Source organism: Pelecanus crispus, chromosome 17, assembly GCF_030463565.1.
Source record: "Pelecanus crispus isolate bPelCri1 chromosome 17, bPelCri1.pri, whole genome shotgun sequence".
In the NCBI taxonomy this organism is placed as follows: Eukaryota; Metazoa; Chordata; class Aves; order Pelecaniformes; family Pelecanidae; genus Pelecanus; species Pelecanus crispus.
Window position 1 is genome coordinate 4,520,700 of NC_134659.1, and position 18,486 is coordinate 4,539,185.

The 18,486-nt window shown below is 51.1% G+C and overlaps 1 protein-coding gene across 1 annotated transcript; it reads right to left on the bottom strand.

Moving 5' to 3' along the window:
* Nucleotides 1–635: 635 nt before the first annotated feature.
* Nucleotides 636–5,290, bottom strand: LOC104030584 (green-sensitive opsin). Its single transcript, XM_009482323.2, has 5 exons — nucleotides 4,930–5,290; nucleotides 2,932–3,100; nucleotides 1,329–1,494; nucleotides 976–1,215; nucleotides 636–767 (listed from the first exon to the last, which is right to left on the bottom strand). The coding sequence occupies exons 1-5, from the start codon at nucleotides 5,288–5,290 to the stop codon at nucleotides 636–638; spliced, it is 1,068 nt and encodes a 355-aa protein (XP_009480598.1).
* Nucleotides 5,291–18,486: the final 13,196 nt, after the last annotated feature.

Below are 18,486 nucleotides of genomic sequence, written 5' to 3' on the forward strand. Positions count from 1 at the left end.
AGACAAAAAAAAAAAAAAAAATATCTACAGTGTTGTCTTGGGGATACAGGGAGTTGGGCTTGAAGTGAAGCCTGCTCCCAGCTCCATTTGTTATATTGATTTATAAAGACTACGGGTATTGATTTCCATCGGCTGTGCCGGCAGCGGGGTGCGCAGCTCCGGCAAGCCCCAGGCTCAGGTGCTGGCAAGGGGCAGCCGGGACTGCTCCAGCCACAGGTTTGTGCTTCTGGGGTTTTTGCAATGGTGCTTTGTCTGCATACTTAGTTTTTGCAAATGAGGGCCAAATGCTTCTGCGACACTCCCTCGAGCACCAGGGAAAGGTGATGCGAGCAGGGAGTGTGTTTTCAGAGCGGCGGGGAGGAAAATATCGCAATTTGGGTTTTCCCACTGGCTGCTGCTGTTTTAACACAATGTGAACAAAGCAGGGGATTTTGCTGGTGCTTGGGGCAGGTAGGGACAGTCCCCAAAAGCTGACCAGCTCCCGGGAGCTGGGAAAGGGACCTGGGCTAACTGCTTGTGCAGGGGAGGGTGTCTGTGCACGAGGGAGTGACTCCATGAAATCAGACTGTGGGTGCGTGAGTGTTTGTCTCAGTCCCCGAGCTCGGCAGGTCGCCCCAGTTCAAACTGTCCATGGTCTATGCAGGTGATACTTGGCTGGAGGAGACGGAGGAGACCTCAGTCTTGCTCTGGGATACGGCAGAGGAGACTTCGTCATCCCCAAAGGGGTTCTTGCCGCAGCAGATTGTGGTGATCATGCAGTTGCGGAACTGAAGGAGGGAGAGAAATGGAGAGTGATGGCACCGGGGGCCAGCGGGGATGTGCTGCCATAGAGTGCTGCCAACAACCCCCGAGCTTGCTGCTCCCCCAGGCTGAGATGCAGTCGCTTATGGGGAGGAGCAAGGTGCCTGCGGTGACCCTAGGCGTGCCAGTTAGCCAAGGGCAGAGGTTGGCCCTGCGTGACATGGGGCATCTCACCTGTTTGTTCATGAGGACGTAGATGATGGGGTTGTAGAGGGAGGAGCTCTTGGAGAAGAAAGCAGGCACTGCCATGAGCGTGGCGGAGAAGTCCGCTCCCTTGTTGGTGAAGATCCAGAATGCCACCACGGCGTAGGGCGTCCAGGCCAGCATAAACCCCAGCACCATGAGGATCACCATCCGTGTCACCTCCTTCTCGGCTTTCTGGGTTGTGGCTGACTCCTGCTGCTGTGCAGCTGCCTGTGGGAAGAGGGGGTGGTGAGGGGCACCCTGCAGCTTTCCACCCCCAGACCACCTCCCTTCTCCTACCCAAGCTGCCCACCCTGTCCCCACTCATCCCCTCCCAACGTTACCTCTCGGACTTTGCAAATGAGACGCCCGTAGGAGAAGAAAATGACCACGACTGGGATGATGAAGTGGATGATGAACATGTAGAGGACATATGACTCGTTGTGGTAGTCAGGGTTGTGGGTGTAGTAGTCGGGGCCGCAGGAACACTGCATCCCCTCCGGCATGTATCTGCCAGTGAGAAAGGTTAGGATCTTCGCCAGGACCCTCCCTGGGGACGACGGGAGGGGTTCAACCTGGGGACTGATTTCCCCAAGGATGGAGGATGCTCCATGGCATGTGTGTTTTGGGTGAGCTCCTCCCTGGCTTCTCCTCTGCACCCCACACACCTGGCCTCACTGGCTCTGCAGCGCACGGCTCCTTCGGGGCCAGCAGCTAGCCGTGCTGACATGTTGTGCTTGGGCACATAGCATCAGTCTGTTGTGACACTTGCTCCCTCCCACGGGGAATGGGCTATTTATTTCCTTCCTACATGGCTGAGCACTTGTCTGCCGGGAGCCACCTGCTCTCCCTCTGTGGATGGAGGGATGCTGAGTGGGGACAGGAGCCGCTGGCTTGGTGGGTCCAAGGTCTTGAGGGCTTCATCCCCACTGCTGCACAGGGTGGAGGGACGCACAGCCTGTGTCTGGAGGGGCCCTGGCTCAAAGGGGTGCAGCTCGGGTCTGCTTGGGAGCCAAGGACCGGCTGCCTGGGCAGGGATCCCAATTCAAGGAGCCCAGCTGAAGGCTGCAGAGGGACCATCTGGCTGTGCATCATCACAGGTGGATGGTAAAGGGACTTTGCTGCCCCAAAGTCACCTCTGGCAAGTGCCCAAAGGGCTGGTAGGAGCTTGCTATGACCCCACAGGACAGCTCTGCAGTGGGGTGTCAGGAGGGGCCGGAGCTGCAGCATTAGAGAAATTACCGGCACCACCTCAGCTCCTCCCTTATGCTCCGCGTGGCCTTTGGCTGCTGCATCGGCTCCTGGCTGGGGATGTGGGTGCATGCAAGAGCCACAGACATTGGATTTAGGTGCCCGGAGGACACGCTTGCTGGAGCCTAATGAGCAGCGTGTGGTGTGAGCAGCCAGCATCGCCTCTGTTATTGTTGGGGGGGCTTTTGTTGGTGGGGAGCTGAAATGTGCTGCGGTGCTGGGAGCAGGACAGATGGGCTCAGGGGGACAGTGGGGCAGGGGTGGTGGGAAAGGTGCTGCAGGGCTCCCAGGAGCAATGCTGGGGTGGCAGCATATCAGCAAGGCCAGGTTTGCCTCCGCAGAGCAGCCTTGCCTGCTGGACTGGTTGTCCAAATGCTCTTTATGGCCAGAAATGGGCTCTTCGCAGCATGGGTGAGACGAGCCATGCCTGTGGAAGCCCCTCTTTCTCTGCAGAACATAAAGGGAGCACGAAGGGCTATTGCAGCTGGAGATGCTGAGGCTGTGGCTGCCTTTGGTTAGGGGACACCAAGCCATCGTGAGACTGACAGCTGAGGTCCCATTTCTGTTCTGACTTGCCCCATTGCCTCTCTCGCCTGGAGCCCAAGGAATTTCATGTCTGAGCCCCGAGTGCATCTCCTGTCCCACCGGGGTGTTTGCACAGGAGCTGGGGCTGCTGCTGAGCATCCTCTGACTCACCTGGACCAGCCAAAGAGGGGTGGAGCGGCACAGGAAAAGGCCATTACCCAGGTAAAAGCAATGCCCATCATGGCATGGGTTGCGGAGAAGCGGAAGTTTCCCATGGGTTTGCAGACGACGATGTAGCGCTCTATGGCCAAGACAACCAGGGACCACAGGGCAACTTGGCCTGCGGGAGGGAGACAAAGCGAGAGCGTGCAGTGGTAGTAAGAGCTCCTCTGGGCTTGATCTTCCCTTCATGGTCTCGCGGTTGCAGCAAAGAGGAGAGGGAACTGAGGAGCTGGGGATCAGCAAGGGATAACCAGCATCTTACCCAATAACTGAGAGTCTCCCGGCCATAACGTGCAAAAGGTCTGGGAGCCGAGGGGAGCGTCTGTGCCGCAGCGAGATGCTGGTGATGGAGGAGGGGGGGGATCATCGTGGGTTTTTAATAATTTAAAAATCAAGGGGGTGAATTCCACCTGGGCGTGAGGAAGCAGAATTTCCAGCAACGACGTATTTCATGAGTCTTCCGCCAGTGCTGGATCAGAGGGAGGTGTACGGGGGAGGCTGCGTGGGTGGGCATGCGTGCACATGTATTTATAAGGGATAATTAAACTTCAGGGGATTGGGAGCGTTTAGTCGGCGCTGTAAGCCTGCTAATGCCCCCAGCTGTGATAATCTGCTGATAACTACACCCTGTGCTAGGATTCGCTGGAGACCTGCTGCTCGCACAGTAGCTGCTTCCCATCAAACTTTCTTCCCTGTGAACAGGACCCTCCTTGTTCTTTACTAGATCCAAACACTGGAAAGGCAAGTAACGCTGCCTGAAAGCCCACAGGCTCACTTGATCAGAAATGGTGCAGACCCGTATGATCTGACCCCGAGACCAAGCCCTTCCTCGGTCCTTGGCTTAGATCAGGACATTTAGCTTTGCTTTTGCCTGGCAGAATATGCTTTTTTTTTTTTTTTGCTTTTCTTCCTAGATCAGCATCATTGCGGGAAATTGCCCCATTTAGGGGAAAAAAAAGTGAAGTCCTTGCAGTGGTTATGGATCTCTGCAGCAAGGATTAGCAGTTGTCAGATCCATCACGAGGTGTCATGTGGGCCCGGCTGGCTGCGTGGGCACAGGGTGCAAAATGAATTTTCCCTGTTTTGCACGGGGGCTTTCTACAGGGTGAAGCGTTAGCGGCTCTCATGTCCCTGAAAAGTGAAATAAGGAAGCTCCCAAGGGCACCCAAATCGGGTGCAACTGGGACAAGAGCTGAGCAATTGCTGCAAAGCCTGGGCTTGGTTTCCCTAGCTCTGTGCAACCCTGAATCCACCTTTCCCTCCACGCTGCTGCTCTTCTCTTCTGGTTAAGAGCTGCCAAGTCTAAGTAAGCTGTGATCCCTCTCCTTGTCTTGAACTCCTCCTCTCCATGCCCATACCACTTCTGCGGGGTCCCTCTCCTGAGTGGTCCCCCTCCCAAGCTATGTATCTTCCCTCCCCAAACCCTCCCAAATGCTTCACCTTTTCCCAAGAAAAGGTTTTTGGCAAAGATGCTTGACATTGATTCAAGGACATGATGTGGTCATCCCCAGCAGGTCTCTGCTAGCCGTGCAACTTTGGCATGAGACCCCCTGAATGCATGCAGAGCAGCGTGGCCAGATGGCCCCAGGCTTGAGCCTGCAAACAAGGATCCCTTCCTGGTGTTCATTTCCTTGCAGCAGCCCTGCTAGTTGTGAGATAGGCGCTTCTTGGCATCAAGATCAAACTTGCATAAATGTCTCTTTTTATCCCCGTCTTTAAGCCACAGGGAAGCAGCACCTACATGGCGAGCTCTGCCCCATGCAACAAGCTGCAGCACCGCAGCAGCACACAAGATGGCTTTCTGCATGGGAGGGATGCTGCATACATCGCAACCATCCCAATAGCATGATGAAGGGGTGGAATCGGGCTCCTGAAGCCCTAAAGAAGCAAGATCACCCACTGCCAAGCCTGGCTCTTAGACCCAAGATCCCACCCCGCAGCACTCACCTCCCAGCGTGGCGAAGAAGCCCTCCACGGCACAGCCGACAGGTCCAAAGACAAAGTAGCCGTTCCAGGCAGTGTAGAAGGTGACCGTGAAGCCAAAACAGGCCATGAAGAGGTCAGCCACCGCCAAGTTGACCAAGATGTAGTTGAGCGGCTGCCGGAGCTTCTTGTGTTTGAAGGTGACCAGGAGGGTGAGGAGATTGATGGGCAAACCGGTGGAGATGAGGAAGAAGATGTAGCAACACACGACACGGTATTTCCAGGGCTCGGCTAGGTAGTACTGGGGGTACTCGAAGGGGCTTCGCACCACCCCTGTCTTGTTGGACATAGGCACGTAAAAATTGATACCTTCTGTCCCATTCATCCTGCCAATGTTATGGCAGCTGCTTTGCTTTTAAGGTTTTTTTTAAAAATCAAACACTCTGTTTTTTGTAATTAATTTTGCTTCAACCCAAATTGAAGGGAAAAAAAAAAAAGGGAAGCCCCACCCCCGCAATGTGGAAAATACCCAACTAAAGGATTCCCACCCCCCCAAATAAAAAAGAATAAATTAATAAGAACAGTAAATCCTGAGGGGACGGGAGGTGGTGCGCTGCCCCTGCTCCGCGTCGAGGGCTGGCGGTGCCCGCGTGCCAGGGGAGGTTTTATACCCTTCGGCCTCCTCGAGGGAGCGCGGGGGGAGGCTGGATTAGGGGCTCGGCTAACTTTGTGTGACAAGGGCAACGGGATTGAGAGGGGTTGATGGTTTAAGCACCCTCTAAGCAGCCAGTTGGCCCCAAAACCTGCATTAAAGCGTATTAATTGCCATTAAGTGTTTAATATTGTTTAAGGAGTCGGGGGGAGGAAGGGATGGGGTGGGGAGCCCTTTGAATGAGGGGCAAAGGTAGGAGGAGCAGTGGTGAGTTGGGGAGCCGCTCCTTTGGGTGATTGATGGGGAAATGGGTCCATGCTTGGGTCCACAGGGGTCACAGCCCTTGGGGTGTCCCTGGGTGGCTGAAGGACTCCGTGGGAGTGTTTGGGGCTGGGGAGTGCCCAGCTCTGTCCCACTGGCCTTGGGGAGGTCGCTGGGGGAAGACTGGACCGAGCTCTGTGGGTCTGAGCCGTTGGCTCGGCTCTGGCTGTTTGGCTGCTCTGTGCTTTGGGTGCCTGGTTCAGTGTGGGTGCTGCCTGATATGGATACGTGTCCCCATCACAGAGCAAAACTGAGCTCTGCTAACATGGCCAAGGGCCACCTCTGTGCACAAAGCTGGGCAAAGACGGGGGGAAACCATTTCCCATCCCAAAGGCTGCAATTGTGGTAAACACAGCATTTTGGGGGCAGGTCTCTTGGCTGTATTACGCCCCAAATTGCGTGCCCTGGTTGTGCTAGAATGGAAAGGACTGTGAATTTTCTCTTCTGCCTTGCCTCCTCTCTGGGCTGAAGGATCTGTGTTATTCAGCTGATCCTCCAAGGATCTCTGGCAGGACAGGGGGGATTACACCATCCAGCAGGGATGGATGTGGCACAATCAGCCGTGCGACTCCCTGTCTCCCAGGGAGCTGGTGGTGAGCATTTCCCACCCGAGTCTCCTCCCCATCCCAGCAAGTAGGACGCCAGTCTGGGTTGCAGCTTTGCAAGGACTGGTGGGGCTTAGGGAGGGTCCTTAGCCACAGCTCTAAAACCAGCCTGACAAAGTGCCACTACTTGCTGGAGAAGCAGTGCCTGAGTGCCTCGGGGAAGGGAAGGTAAAACCTCAGCAATGCTGATGTCCTGAATTCCCTCCAGAGGTAGCGCAGAGAGATCAGCACCTGCCTGTAGCCACACTGGGAGAGCAAGTGGGATGGAAAGAAGCTTCTCCCAGTCTCTTAGCACTCACTGTGGGGTGTGGGATCCCCATCCCAGCACACATGAGACCTTGAAACCCTTCTCAGCAGGGTCAGTGCCAGCTTGGAGCACCAATGCTCCATCTCATCCAAGGTCTTTCCCCATTTCTTCCTTCTGGGTCATGGATGCTCCTTCTCCAGGATACCTGCCTAAGGCGCCTTAGTGAAGCTCTTCCATTAATCTCTGACATCTGGTGGTGTTAATGGCCCTGATCTGTTAATGCCGTAAGCTGTTAGCCTCTTTCTCACCGCTGCCCTCTACCAAGACAAGGTGGATGGAAAAAGTCAATGCTGTCTTGCTGGATGAATGAGGTCTTTTGCAAGACTGGAGTGTCTCAGAGCTAGAGGGCAGGAGCGGAAGGTGTGGGTGGGATGAATGGTGTCCCAATTGCTGACCTGCAATTGATCTGGCTGCACATGTTGGAGAGGAGCAGAACTAGGATGTGGTGAGAATAAGTGGGTCACATCAGCCTCAGGTGCCCTAGGACAAGGACTCCCCGTGGGATGTCTGTGCCTCTCAGAAGGTATCTCACTGCACATCCTGTTAAACCGCAGTCATGAAATTCCCAGTCTAGGTCTTCCTTGAAGGGAAGAGTTTCTTGTGGAGAAGTCCCATGGCCTTACTTCTCATAAAGCTTTCCCTGGATGTATTTCATGCCTCTCCTGGCCATAGTCAGGCTTCTGGACATACAAAAGTTGGGCACATTTTTGCAGAATTAAGTGAATATTAAAGGAGAACCCAGAAATGTTAATACACATAAACAGATGTGCATCTCAATTCCAGTGTGTCCCTCCCAGCTTCCATGGTAGAAAGCAACTCTTTTCAGCTAAAAGATTTCTACCTTCAAAAGGCTTGGACCTTGCTGTCAGTGCCAGCAGCATCTGAAAACTCTGGTGCTTCTCCAAGGTTTTGTATATGAACACAGTTATCTCATGGGAAAGTTAATTTTCATCTTCCAGAAAGTAATTTTCACCTCCCATCTCTGTGAGACTTTCTGCCACATCTTTGCCGTATTCTGTCTTCTCCTAAAGAGTAAAGAATTGTACAAATGAAGCACGGCTATGGGGAGAAGAGGTGAAATGACAGTCTGTTTTGGGTGGTAGAGGAAAGCATCAGCAGTATTTTTGGCACAGAGATTTTTTCCTTGATCAGTGCAAAACTTCTCCACCCCCTTCTTTCAGCTAAGCAGTGGTGCAACTTTGGCTTCATGCATGGTATCCAGAAGCCTTTCATACAGAGGACTGCCAACAACCGGACCAAGAGGACTTTCACCTGACCTTCAACTAGAGCTGGACCAGGACCTTTCCCCTTTTTGGGAGCTGAATACGGAGCAGGTAAGCCTGAGTCACCTCTGCCATGCTAACAGGGGTCTGTCCCTTCCCGGCTGTCCTCATGGACTCAGCTTTCTCCCGCTGCAAGCTGAGGTCACTGTTTTGGTCGATACTCCGAGGCTGGTGGATTTAGAGCTCTCCGCAGGTCAGCCACAGCCGGAGCAATGCCGAAGGCCTCAGATAAACTCAGTGTAGGAACATGACACCGGAGAGGATAGCTGGTTCCTCCAGGACGCGTCCTGAGTGCAACCTTGGTTCCCTCTGTGTCTCTGTCACAGAAATGGAAAGTGATGGCTTTAATTTGGTGTCTCTTAGCAGGGAAACTTTACGGGCTGTCTCCAAGGGAGCTCTCAATTGTTTTCTTTGCTGACTCTACAACAAAGAATGCAATAGTAAAATTCAGGCCCTGTTTAATGCGAGAGGAGAGGCTTGCTTTCTTTGTGTTTGTCCTTAAGAAAAGGAAGGGTTTTCTTCCTTCTTGCAGGTTTTTTCTGCTTTGCTAAGCTCTTTGAGATGAGATTGTCTCTTATTCATTGTTTGTCAGCACATTGTGTGATGGAGCCCTGAGCTGCTTTGGGCTTTCATGTCCTGTGTAAAGCAAGAAATGATAATTAAAATCAAATAACTAACTTGCACCGAGCTGATATGGTTGGTTCACTGGGCTTGAGCAACAGGCAGTGCAAACCACGCGGATGTGCCGGGGGAGGTGGGTTTCCCGGAGCGGTGGCAGCTGGGAGTGCCTCTCCCCGTCCCTGTGCAAGGCTCTTCATTGCTGCTCGGGCAAAGGCACGGGAGTGACTTGCCCAAGGGCACGCAGGGAAATTTGATTTGCAAAGCAAGGCGTAGAGAAATGCAAAAGCAATAGAACTCAGTCATGAAGCAAACATCTGTGCTTAAATTCTGGTGATGGACTAATGCACAGGACCTTGAACCTTGGCCATGGACACCAACGCTGAATGCAAAATGGTGCTGAGCTCGCTTTTGTGCTTTTGGCTGGTTTTGTAATGTGCTGCCCTGAATCTCCCTTCTGGAGGGGCTCGTTCCTCTCCCGTGGGCAGGCACATACTGCGGTGCCTGCTGGTACCCCCGGCTGCCCTGGGAAGACCTCGTTTCCCCATATCAGATAGCAGCCACGCGTGGCCGCAGCGCTGAGCCGCTTACACTGGGCTTGTGAGCTCCCTCGCCAGGAAAGGGGTTAAAGCAAGATAAAGTCGGAGCGTTATAGAGACCATATGGAGGGGAAGAAAACCCTTTATCCTGTAATTGGATTCGTTCCCGGTGGAGGTGAGGCTGAGTGGAGCTGACAGGTCGTGATGGGTGAGGCGCTGCCAGCCGCCCCGTCCAAAGCAGGATGTGTGTGCACAAACTTGTAGATCAATCCATTAGAGTGGATCAAATAGATTTAAATGTGTGGCAGGGAGAAGGAGGACACAGATGTATTTACAATTTGGTTCGGTGGGCCGTTCCTCCCTCAGCAGGGATTAACTCGGCCATGGCTGGCGGCTCCAAGGAGGCAGCCGTGCCCTCTGCCAGCAGCCGCAACGCTGGGGCTGGCTGCCTGCTGCTCCTCCAGGCTTGCAGTCACATCCATCCAGGACAAGGATCTGGTGGTGCAGAGGGAGGTTCTTTGTGCCATGCCCTTGCTTCTTTTCCAAAAAATATGGGTACACAGAAGCCTGTCTCCTGCCTTGCTCACAGCCCCCAGTGGGCTGCAGCCACGGGTTTTGGGCAGGAGGAATCCCAGCTCCTGTTTTCCATGCAGGTTCCCCGTCACAGGTCCTTCTCCAGGCTCTCCCCACCAGCACAGCCTCACAGGGGGTGGATGCACCAGAGCCAGAAGGCAGCTGGGAAGTGGGGAGAGCTTCACCAGTGCCAACCTCATCTCATTCACATGGTATTTGCAAGCAAGCAGGCCCCTGTCACCTCCCAGGCTTTTCCTCCTGCTGCTGATCCAGGTAACATCCCTGCAAGCACTGTAGGATTTCCTTGGAGAGAGAGAAGTCTTTGGGACCTGTCATTTTCTTGCCAAGGAGCTGAGCAATCCCGGCTCAGCTGTGAACCTGCACCACTCCGTGTGGTGCTGTCAACACTTTTAACTAAGTGATAAACCAGGGCTGTGGCAGTGTAGGCAGGTTTGCAAGACAGTCTCACCGGCCACGCAGCACCACGGGACGAGCAGCCAGCACAGCCCCACAAATCCGAGCAGCACAAGCACATTTCTCTTATGTTAGCAGCTGCGCAAGGGAGCAAGCCATCCTCTGATGAGGGTGATGAACAATGCAAGGGAGAAGATGCTGTCCGCTCCTGTGGGATCTTCCTGTCTTGCAAAATGCAGCCAAACCCTTGCTGGATTTTTGTTGTGTTTTATGGGCTCTTCGACCCGCGTAGGTGTTAGGGAGGTGTTAACAGGGAGAGCTGGGTCAGGGATCTGTGCCCAGCTCTTCTCTCCAAGCTCTGCTTTGCCCAACTAGTGGCAGGCAGGTGCTTAACTGCAGTCAGAGAGGCAAAAGAAAGGCTTGCTTTTAATTCCAGAGGGATGCAAGAGCATAGCACCAACCACCTCCGTTCTGCAGCGTCCAGCAGCGCCTGCCATGGCCCAGCTTTGGGAACAGCTGAGCAGTCAGAAAAGGGGGTTTAGGCAAATAGAAATAATCCAGCTCTTTTCTTTTTAATTTGTAAATCCCATTTGAAGTTGAACCCTGTTATTCCTGAGGGCCTTATTGTGGATGTTTGTAGCCCTCTGCAGCAATGCTTTATACATGCTGTTTCGTTTTGTCATAACTGGGTCAATTTTTTTTTTTTCATTTCTAGTGCAGAGCCCTTGGTTTTCTCTGTGGAAGCCTGGAGACTGCTGTGACATGGCCAGCTGGTTTATAATCTTTTGGGAAACAGTGCAGAGGAAATTTGGGGGTTGCTTGCTTGTTTTCCGCTTTCCAGCAGGGCCTGGCGGGGTTGGCTCCTTGCTCCAATGTCCCTGTAGGACCACAAACAGCCAAGCTGGTGTTCCAGCTCCCAGGAGAGCCACATCCTGGTGGTGCTTTGGGTCTTCCAGGGAGAATCCCTCACGTCACTGCCCTGGCCACACTCTCAGCCAGCTGAAGAGCCCCATCCCCTGTCTTTTGCCCCATTTTGAGGCCCCTGTTCCTCTTGGTGGCAGCTGGGTATCCTGCATTGGAATTCATTTTTGTCCTTTTCTTGCTGTCCCTGCTTTAAAGCCTTCTAGGGATTTGCTCCAGACCAAACATGTCCTTTCTTTCCCTTCACTCTTCATCCTGTAATTGGATTAATTTCTTCCATCCAGCCCATCCCGGGCTTCTCCGCAGCCCTTTACGTAACGACGCCGGCTCTGGGCTGTGCCAAGGCCCGGTGCTCGGGGCTTGACCTGCAGCCGCTGAAACCAGCGGAGGGGTTTGCACCAATTCCTATTGCACCTTGAATCCCACATTGGTACAACCACCCTTTTCTTTTGCAGTTCCTGCTCCCTTCCTGTTTGCTGCCTCTTTTTCCTTTCCACATGCAACGTGTGCTTCCTCCGGCCTCTGCGTTGCTCAGGCAGGGGTTGCGTCTCTGCATGAATCCCCTGAGCACGTGGTCCTATGGCACGAGAGAAGAGGTAAATGCAACAGCCCTACATAGATGAGCACAGCAATGACAGGATTGTCTGGAAAAATTATTGATTTCTGCACTCCTTTCATTAATATTTATTCTACTTAATTCCCAATATTTACTGTTTAGCTCTCTAAAGCCTTTGTGGTTGAGGGGCTTTCACTGAGGTTGCAATTCATCACCTAAGCAAAATATCCATAGATTAAATGGTTGTTTTATAAAATTTGAGTCCTGTACTGGAATCAGACCTGCCTAGACAGGCGCAAATGTCTCTGTAGATCTTTCTGCTGTTGTTTGAGTTTTCCATTTGGTTTTTCTGGCCCCGTGTCCCAGCCGGGATGCATGTGCCACTGTGTTTCACTGACTCACCAGGTTTCTCCCATGAGAAATATTCACCAGTGAGCACATTGACTTGCCACGTGCACTATCTCTTTTTCGCCCTGAAGGCATCTGACCCTGTTTCCTTGTTGCCTTGCGGAATGAATTGGTGCCTTGAAAGTCTGAAGGGAGATAAAGCAGCAGCAAACTCTTCTCTCCTGTTGTAGATAAACTGCTATTAAATGATGAAGGCTTCTGGAATGAGAAGGGTGACTCTCCATTGAAAGCGCTGATAAATCCTGGGCATCCAGCATAATCCAGTCCACTGTATCAGGAAATCTCTTGGGAGCTGGCATCATTGAGCCCAGCAATGGCTTTTCATGCTACAGTTCTCTTACGGACGGATAATCTCCATGGACAACAACTGCAAATGCTGGAGGTTGCATCCTGACTGCTCCTTACCTCCCCTTCTCAGCAAAACAGCCGCTGCCTTCTGCCACGAGCCAGGGCTTACCTGCAAACTTTATCTGCAACGGTGACCACAGGACTTGAATTTTGCATCCTGCGTGTGAGCAAGAACATCATACATTGTCCTCCTGCTGCTTTGACAGTGCAAGCAGCCCTGCAAAGCAGCAATTTAACGCACTTCTTGGTGCCTTAGTGTTTTGTCTTGCTATGCTTAACCTGATATATTGTTGTTTGATACGGAAACAGTAGGGGGGGGGTAAAAGGAGGTAATAAGAAAATAAAAGGTCAGTGGGTGCCTGGTGTGTGTAAAGGCTAAATTGCTCTTTCATCAAATCTAATAAATATTCCCTGTGAGTGAGGTAGGGAGCTCCTTTTCTGAAATGCTAAGTGATTTCCCTACCTCAGAGCCTCAGCCTGATCAGATGCGCTCAGGGTCTCCCATCGCCGGCCACAGCACCTTGCCTGCCCCGCGGTCACCGTCAGCCAAGCCCCACGTCTGCAGCGGCCGGAGAGGCCAGGGCAGCCGGGTGCGAAGGGAGAGCAGCTGGGTGCGAGGGGCAGAGCCAGCCGCAGCCCTTCACTGCGCATGAAACTGCATTTTTCTATCATTCCTAAAAATATTCCTGAGCCTTCAAGTGAAAACCCGGTAGTTTGGATTTGAAAACCAAAATGGAAACAGATGAGAAACATCGCATCTTGTTTTCTCACCTCCTCTCCTTTCTCTCTTCACTTATTCCAGATCGGGGAGAGAATGGCAAAGGAGTGACCAAAAATGAAGAAAAACAAAGCAAGGAAACATTTTTCTCTTGTTTATTTTTTTCCTTGTTTGAAAGACTAGAAAGGTTTTATAAGCACAGAAATTTTTTATTAAAAAAGGGATTTTTTTTTTAAATTTCTTTTTTTAATTATTATTTCTTTTTTTTTTTTTTAATTCCAATGGAAGACAGTTGTTATGGGATAGGACACTTTGGCCAGTGCCTGTCTCCTCCACCACTAGAGAGGCTAAATCCATCCAGGCTATGGGCAGAAACATGTGCTTTCCTCTTTCTTTTGTCCTTCAATCCTTCCATGGAAAAACTGAGGCAGCAGGCAGAATTTCCAGGTGTCCCCAGTTTTGGGGTGCTCAGGTCACCTCAGGCCTGGTTTCCAGAGAGGCTTTGGTGGTACAGGGTGCAGCACTCATCTGTCAGGCTTTAAATGCCTGTGGGAAGCTCTTGCAGGTGCATTGCAGACCCGGAGGGAGGTCAGCGAGCTGCTGAGGATGTAAATCAGCATGATCCCCCTGGAGATGGGTCTGCTGCAAAGATGCTGCTCCATCTGGGGTCTCTTGGAGATGTTGGTGCTGAAGAGCTACAGAGCATTGCATTTGCAGGTAAAACTGAGATCGCTGCCTCTGAAAGGCGAGCGGTGGGACACTCCCTACCCTCTGCTGCACGTCCAAACCTTCACCTCCTTCCCCGTGTCTGACCTGCACCTTATCCACAGCTCGGTGCCATCAGCAAGAAGAGCCTCCAGTCTCTGGGTTGGCTGTAGAAACCAGGCAGAGTAGGAAGAGAGAGAAACAACGCGAGACAAATTCCCCATTAATCTAAGAGATCATTATTTGCTGCTAGAACCACGAGGGTGAACTGTTTTTGGGAATCAGCAGGAGTTAAATCCTTGCTATTGATTCTCACCCAGCCCGGCTGTGCAGCCGTGAATTACCGTGAATTACACCGCTGAGCAGTGGGGAGAAATTGAAGTGGGCGCCAGGCAAGCGTGGGGAAAGGAGGGGGAAGTCTGCGCCCTTAAAATATTTATGCTGCAAATTAACATGTGTTTTAAGCCTGATGATTCTTCAAATATTTATCTAGTGTTAATATTTTGAAAACTACATTAAAATTTGCCACTGGTGCTTTATTTATTAGGAGCATTCGGCAGCCACAGACAGCAGCGCCTGCTAAATCTGCAAAGTGTCCATGCAGAGACAGCAGCTGGAGGATGGAGCCTAGGCTGTGAGAAAGGGCTTTCTGCTACTTCCAAAGCAGGGAGCCTAAAATGAACTCCTTACCCATGTCGACTTCAGCTGTGTGACTGCAGACGTTCAGTTCAGCAGAGCATGTGCCATGTTTTTCACCCATCTGACTCCAAGCAAAAATAATTTAATTTTTGTGTGTGGGGTGAGATGGATATCGCATGGGCATCAGGAAGGGGAACTGGGGCTGAGGGACACATATTTTCCAAGCCTGATGGCTGCTGTGGGTCTGGTGGGACTGTGAGAGCAAACTGGACATGCACGAAGCCATGCCCTCCCTTCTTATATGTGCCAGCCCCATCCAAGGGTTGTCAGATAAGGGGGCAGAGAGGGTGATTTGGGCCACCATGGCTGTCAGGGCTAGGGCTACAGCTCTGATGCTCACCCCGAAATTGGAAGCTTTGCTGGGGGACACCCCGGTGCCTGACCAAGAGTCAGGCGGAGCAGCAGTGCAGGATTTCAGTCTTTCACACTCTCCCCGCATGCTCTCTGCCCGCTGTGTTAGCCTAGGGCTGAAATTCAGCTTCAGACTCACGTTAGCTTCTATCTCCTGTTTTTTATGCAACCCACTTGCCAAAATACCCCAAGCACAGAGTGACTTGGAGGGAAAAGTACAGGACATGGAGACAAATGCTCAGCGTCGCTGGCACAGGGAGCTCATTTTCCCTTGATTCCTTGACATTGCAATTGATGCATAGCTTAATGGACTTTACTACTACTGCCAGTTTCCTGTTAAAATTACTCCCAATTACGGCAAACGTTTAACTTTAGGTAGGAGTAGAACTGCAAGCAACTCCATTTTGTACATCGTATTTTTGTTCAGCTTCTAACCTCTGCTGCAATTTTGCTTCATAAAACAAGGACAGTTTCAGGGGCGCTGCAGATTGCAAATGGTTACAGGGACTGCAGCAAGACAGATTTTTTTTGCATTATAATGCTAGGGAGTGAGATTTCCAGCTGTGATTTTTATTTCCATTTATCCTCATTTTGCATTGGCCATGGGGACATGCTAAAAGCTGCTTTTATGGGCTGGGTAAACCTAGAGCAAAAAGGTGTCTGTTGCTCCCACGCATTCTGGTGCTTCCGCTGAAGAAGTCTTGGAATCAGGTCCCTTATTTTCAGCTCCCTGTTTTCGTTCCTTTTTGAGTACTCTTGCATAATTAAGAGGTGAACCTGGCAGACAGTATCCAACTAATACAGATATGATTAATTTTCATCTTCCCTTTTTATTTTAAAGGTTGTCCTTTCCAATGCAGAAAGCTTCATCACAGATGGATGGGAAACCTGCCAGCCAGCCACATTTTTGAGGTAAAAGGGGACAAGACATGGGAAAGTTTAGTGCTTTGAAAAAGTGACCTTTCTTGGTAATTAATTTGTCACTTCCCAACACCATCTGCTGACTCGTCAGCTGCATCCATCATAACCATGCAAAAAATACTGGAAAAGTCAATTAAAATGAGAACCGGTGTCAAATGGGCTTTGCGCAGATTCTTTAGCAAAGGGGGGGTGGTTATTACCTGTCGTGTAATGTCCTTTTCATCAGCACACATACACATGGTCCCAGGGAGAAAAACGATGTTGACCTCTCTGGAAGTTTTATAGTTTAGGACCACTCCATTGCCTGGTGATAAGCCGCAGTAAATGCACAGGGATCTGGGAAGCATCTTAGTGACTGCCACATTTTTAAAGGACGGGTTTGGCCCAAATCGAGCGTTATTGACTGCAGTGACAGCAGCAGGTCCCTTGCGAGGACCAACGTGCATTGCAGTGTGTACATGTCGTATTGACTAGCTGCAATGGAGCTAGGTGAGAAAAGTCGTTTTACAGGCTCGGGCAATAGCATTTTTCCCCTTGTCTCCAGCAAATACTGCCAGTGCTTAGTTTTCAACCAGCCAGGCAGGCATGCCGCTGCGCACCCCTGCTATAACACCCCATAAAGCCATTTGATGCAGTAGGATTTCATTGCGTCCCCCACTCATTTTTTTCCCTCTTGCATCTCGCCTGCTTTCAGCTGGTTGCTCTCAGGTTTCCTCACACGTAGCCACCAGTCTGTGAGAAGCACCAGAACATTTCTGGCCTGATCCCAAACCCTCCAGCATCAGCGCCTGTCTGATAGTCTTGGGAGACCGAAGATGAGATCTTAGGCAAGTCACTTGCTCTCTCTGCACCTCATTTGTCTGGAGAGAGATGTCAGTGCAGGGTTTTGTGTCCCTGAGGGGTGTTCAGTGTGTCCAGGACGGTGAGATGCTCAGTTATGATGGTAAAAGGGGCCACATGAAGACTCAAAATGGACAGATAAATCTCCTGGACTGCTTTGATATCTTCCCACTTGTCTGCTCAGTTTATAAAGCTTTTTGGTGATAGATTTAGCACGTATAGTTTTATTTATTATTTTAATATTTAGCTCTAGATCCTGCCAGGGATTTATAACCTTAAATCTATACTTTTTGTAATGCTGGTGGGTGAAACTTCATTCTGCATTATGCTTATTTTGTGGCAACATCATTATTATTGTGATTTGTTCACGTTACAGTAGAAATATAATTAAGATATAGGCATCATTTTACCACTGATACTCTCGCATCATAAACATGTTATCCTAGAGGACTCACAATCTAAAAAGACAAGCTGGGAGAGAGAAATTTCTCCAGCTCATAGATGGGGAAACTGAGACAGAGATCCCCTGTCCAGCTGTGGGACCCACCGAGAACAGCTGCCAGCCTAAAGACAGAAGCCTGGGGAGGGAGGAAAGGGGATCTTCCTGGAAACGAGAAACTCTTAAAAATCCAATGCAGATAACAATGTTCCCTGTCCGGCAAATCTGTTTCCATGCATGCCAGGTAGCCGTTCGTCAGCTCTGCTGGAAGTGTGGGCACCTGAGCAGGTAAGCGATTGTGCACTGGTGCCTCTACACGTATATAAAGGGTGGGAAAGCCCGCAGGAGCATCCAGGCGTGAACAGGAGCAAGAAGAGGGCTGACCTCCAGCATCCCGTAGCTGTGCTCGCCAGGTAGGTGCTTGGTGTCTGCTCCCATTTGCAAGCTCAGTGGGGTGGGCACTTTCTGGGTGCTCAGATAGGCGCTGGTGTTACCAGCACATGTTGGCTTCAGCAGAGAGAGCTCTGACAAGAAGGAGGAAACAAAATCGATGCTTAAACAAGGGGAAAGGTGTTTTCTGCTCATCCTCCATCGTGGGAGCATCGATTCCACCATCTCCTGCCTCCCTGCTTGTCGTGAGCACCCAGCATGCCGCAGAGGCACAGGGAGCCCCAGGTGCCCTCTGCACTCGGGGAGCTGCTTTGAACAGACAGAAAATGAGTCACAGACAGTTCCTATTGACAGTAACGATTTGATTTTTTTGGAAGACAGCTCAGTAGATAAACGTACTGTCTTGTCACTGTGCTCACACCACTACCAGGTGGATGTTCACCCCTCCTGCCCCCAAACTGGCATTTCACCCCATTTTACGCAGGCATAAGCAGAGCTGGGCAATGCTGCACCCAGCCCCATGCAACCGCAGTACTTTGTTGTGCCGATACTGAACTTGGGATCCTCCTGCTTTGTGCTTTCTCTTTGTAGCTGGGAAGCAAATTCACTAACAACAAAGTACGTGTCTGCTTGGAGAGGCATTGAGCTAGAGATCTCGGGTCTGAAAGACATGTCCTGCTTACAAAATAAGGAAGGGACATTCAGAAAAGACAATTTTTGACTGGAGTAATGTGTGGGAGTGTTTCTCCGGGGGAAGAGGGAGCGAATCAATTCACAAAGGGATAGTCAATAAGAGACGAAGGAGGTGACTGGGTTTATTCCTTTGTATATGGCAGTATTTTATTGTGGTGATAGAATAAATGAAAAGGCACAAAAGATTGATGCTACTGAGATAACACCGTGTTATCAGCACATATGCATATCAACATGCTGTATTACAAGGGGAGAGCCCGAGAAATCCTCTTCTGATCAC

Coding starts and splice junctions, on each gene's coding strand:
- LOC104030584 (XM_009482323.2), bottom strand. CDS start 5,290: ATGAATGGGACAGAAGGTATCAATTTTTACGTGCCTATGTCCAACAAG. Junction 1,216..1,328: donor TCATTTGCAAAGTCCGAGAG/GTAACGTTGGGA, acceptor CTCTTCCCACAG/GCAGCTGCACAGCAGCAGGA. Junction 768..975: donor ACGTCCTCATGAACAAACAG/GTGAGATGCCCC, acceptor TCCCTCCTTCAG/TTCCGCAACTGCATGATCAC.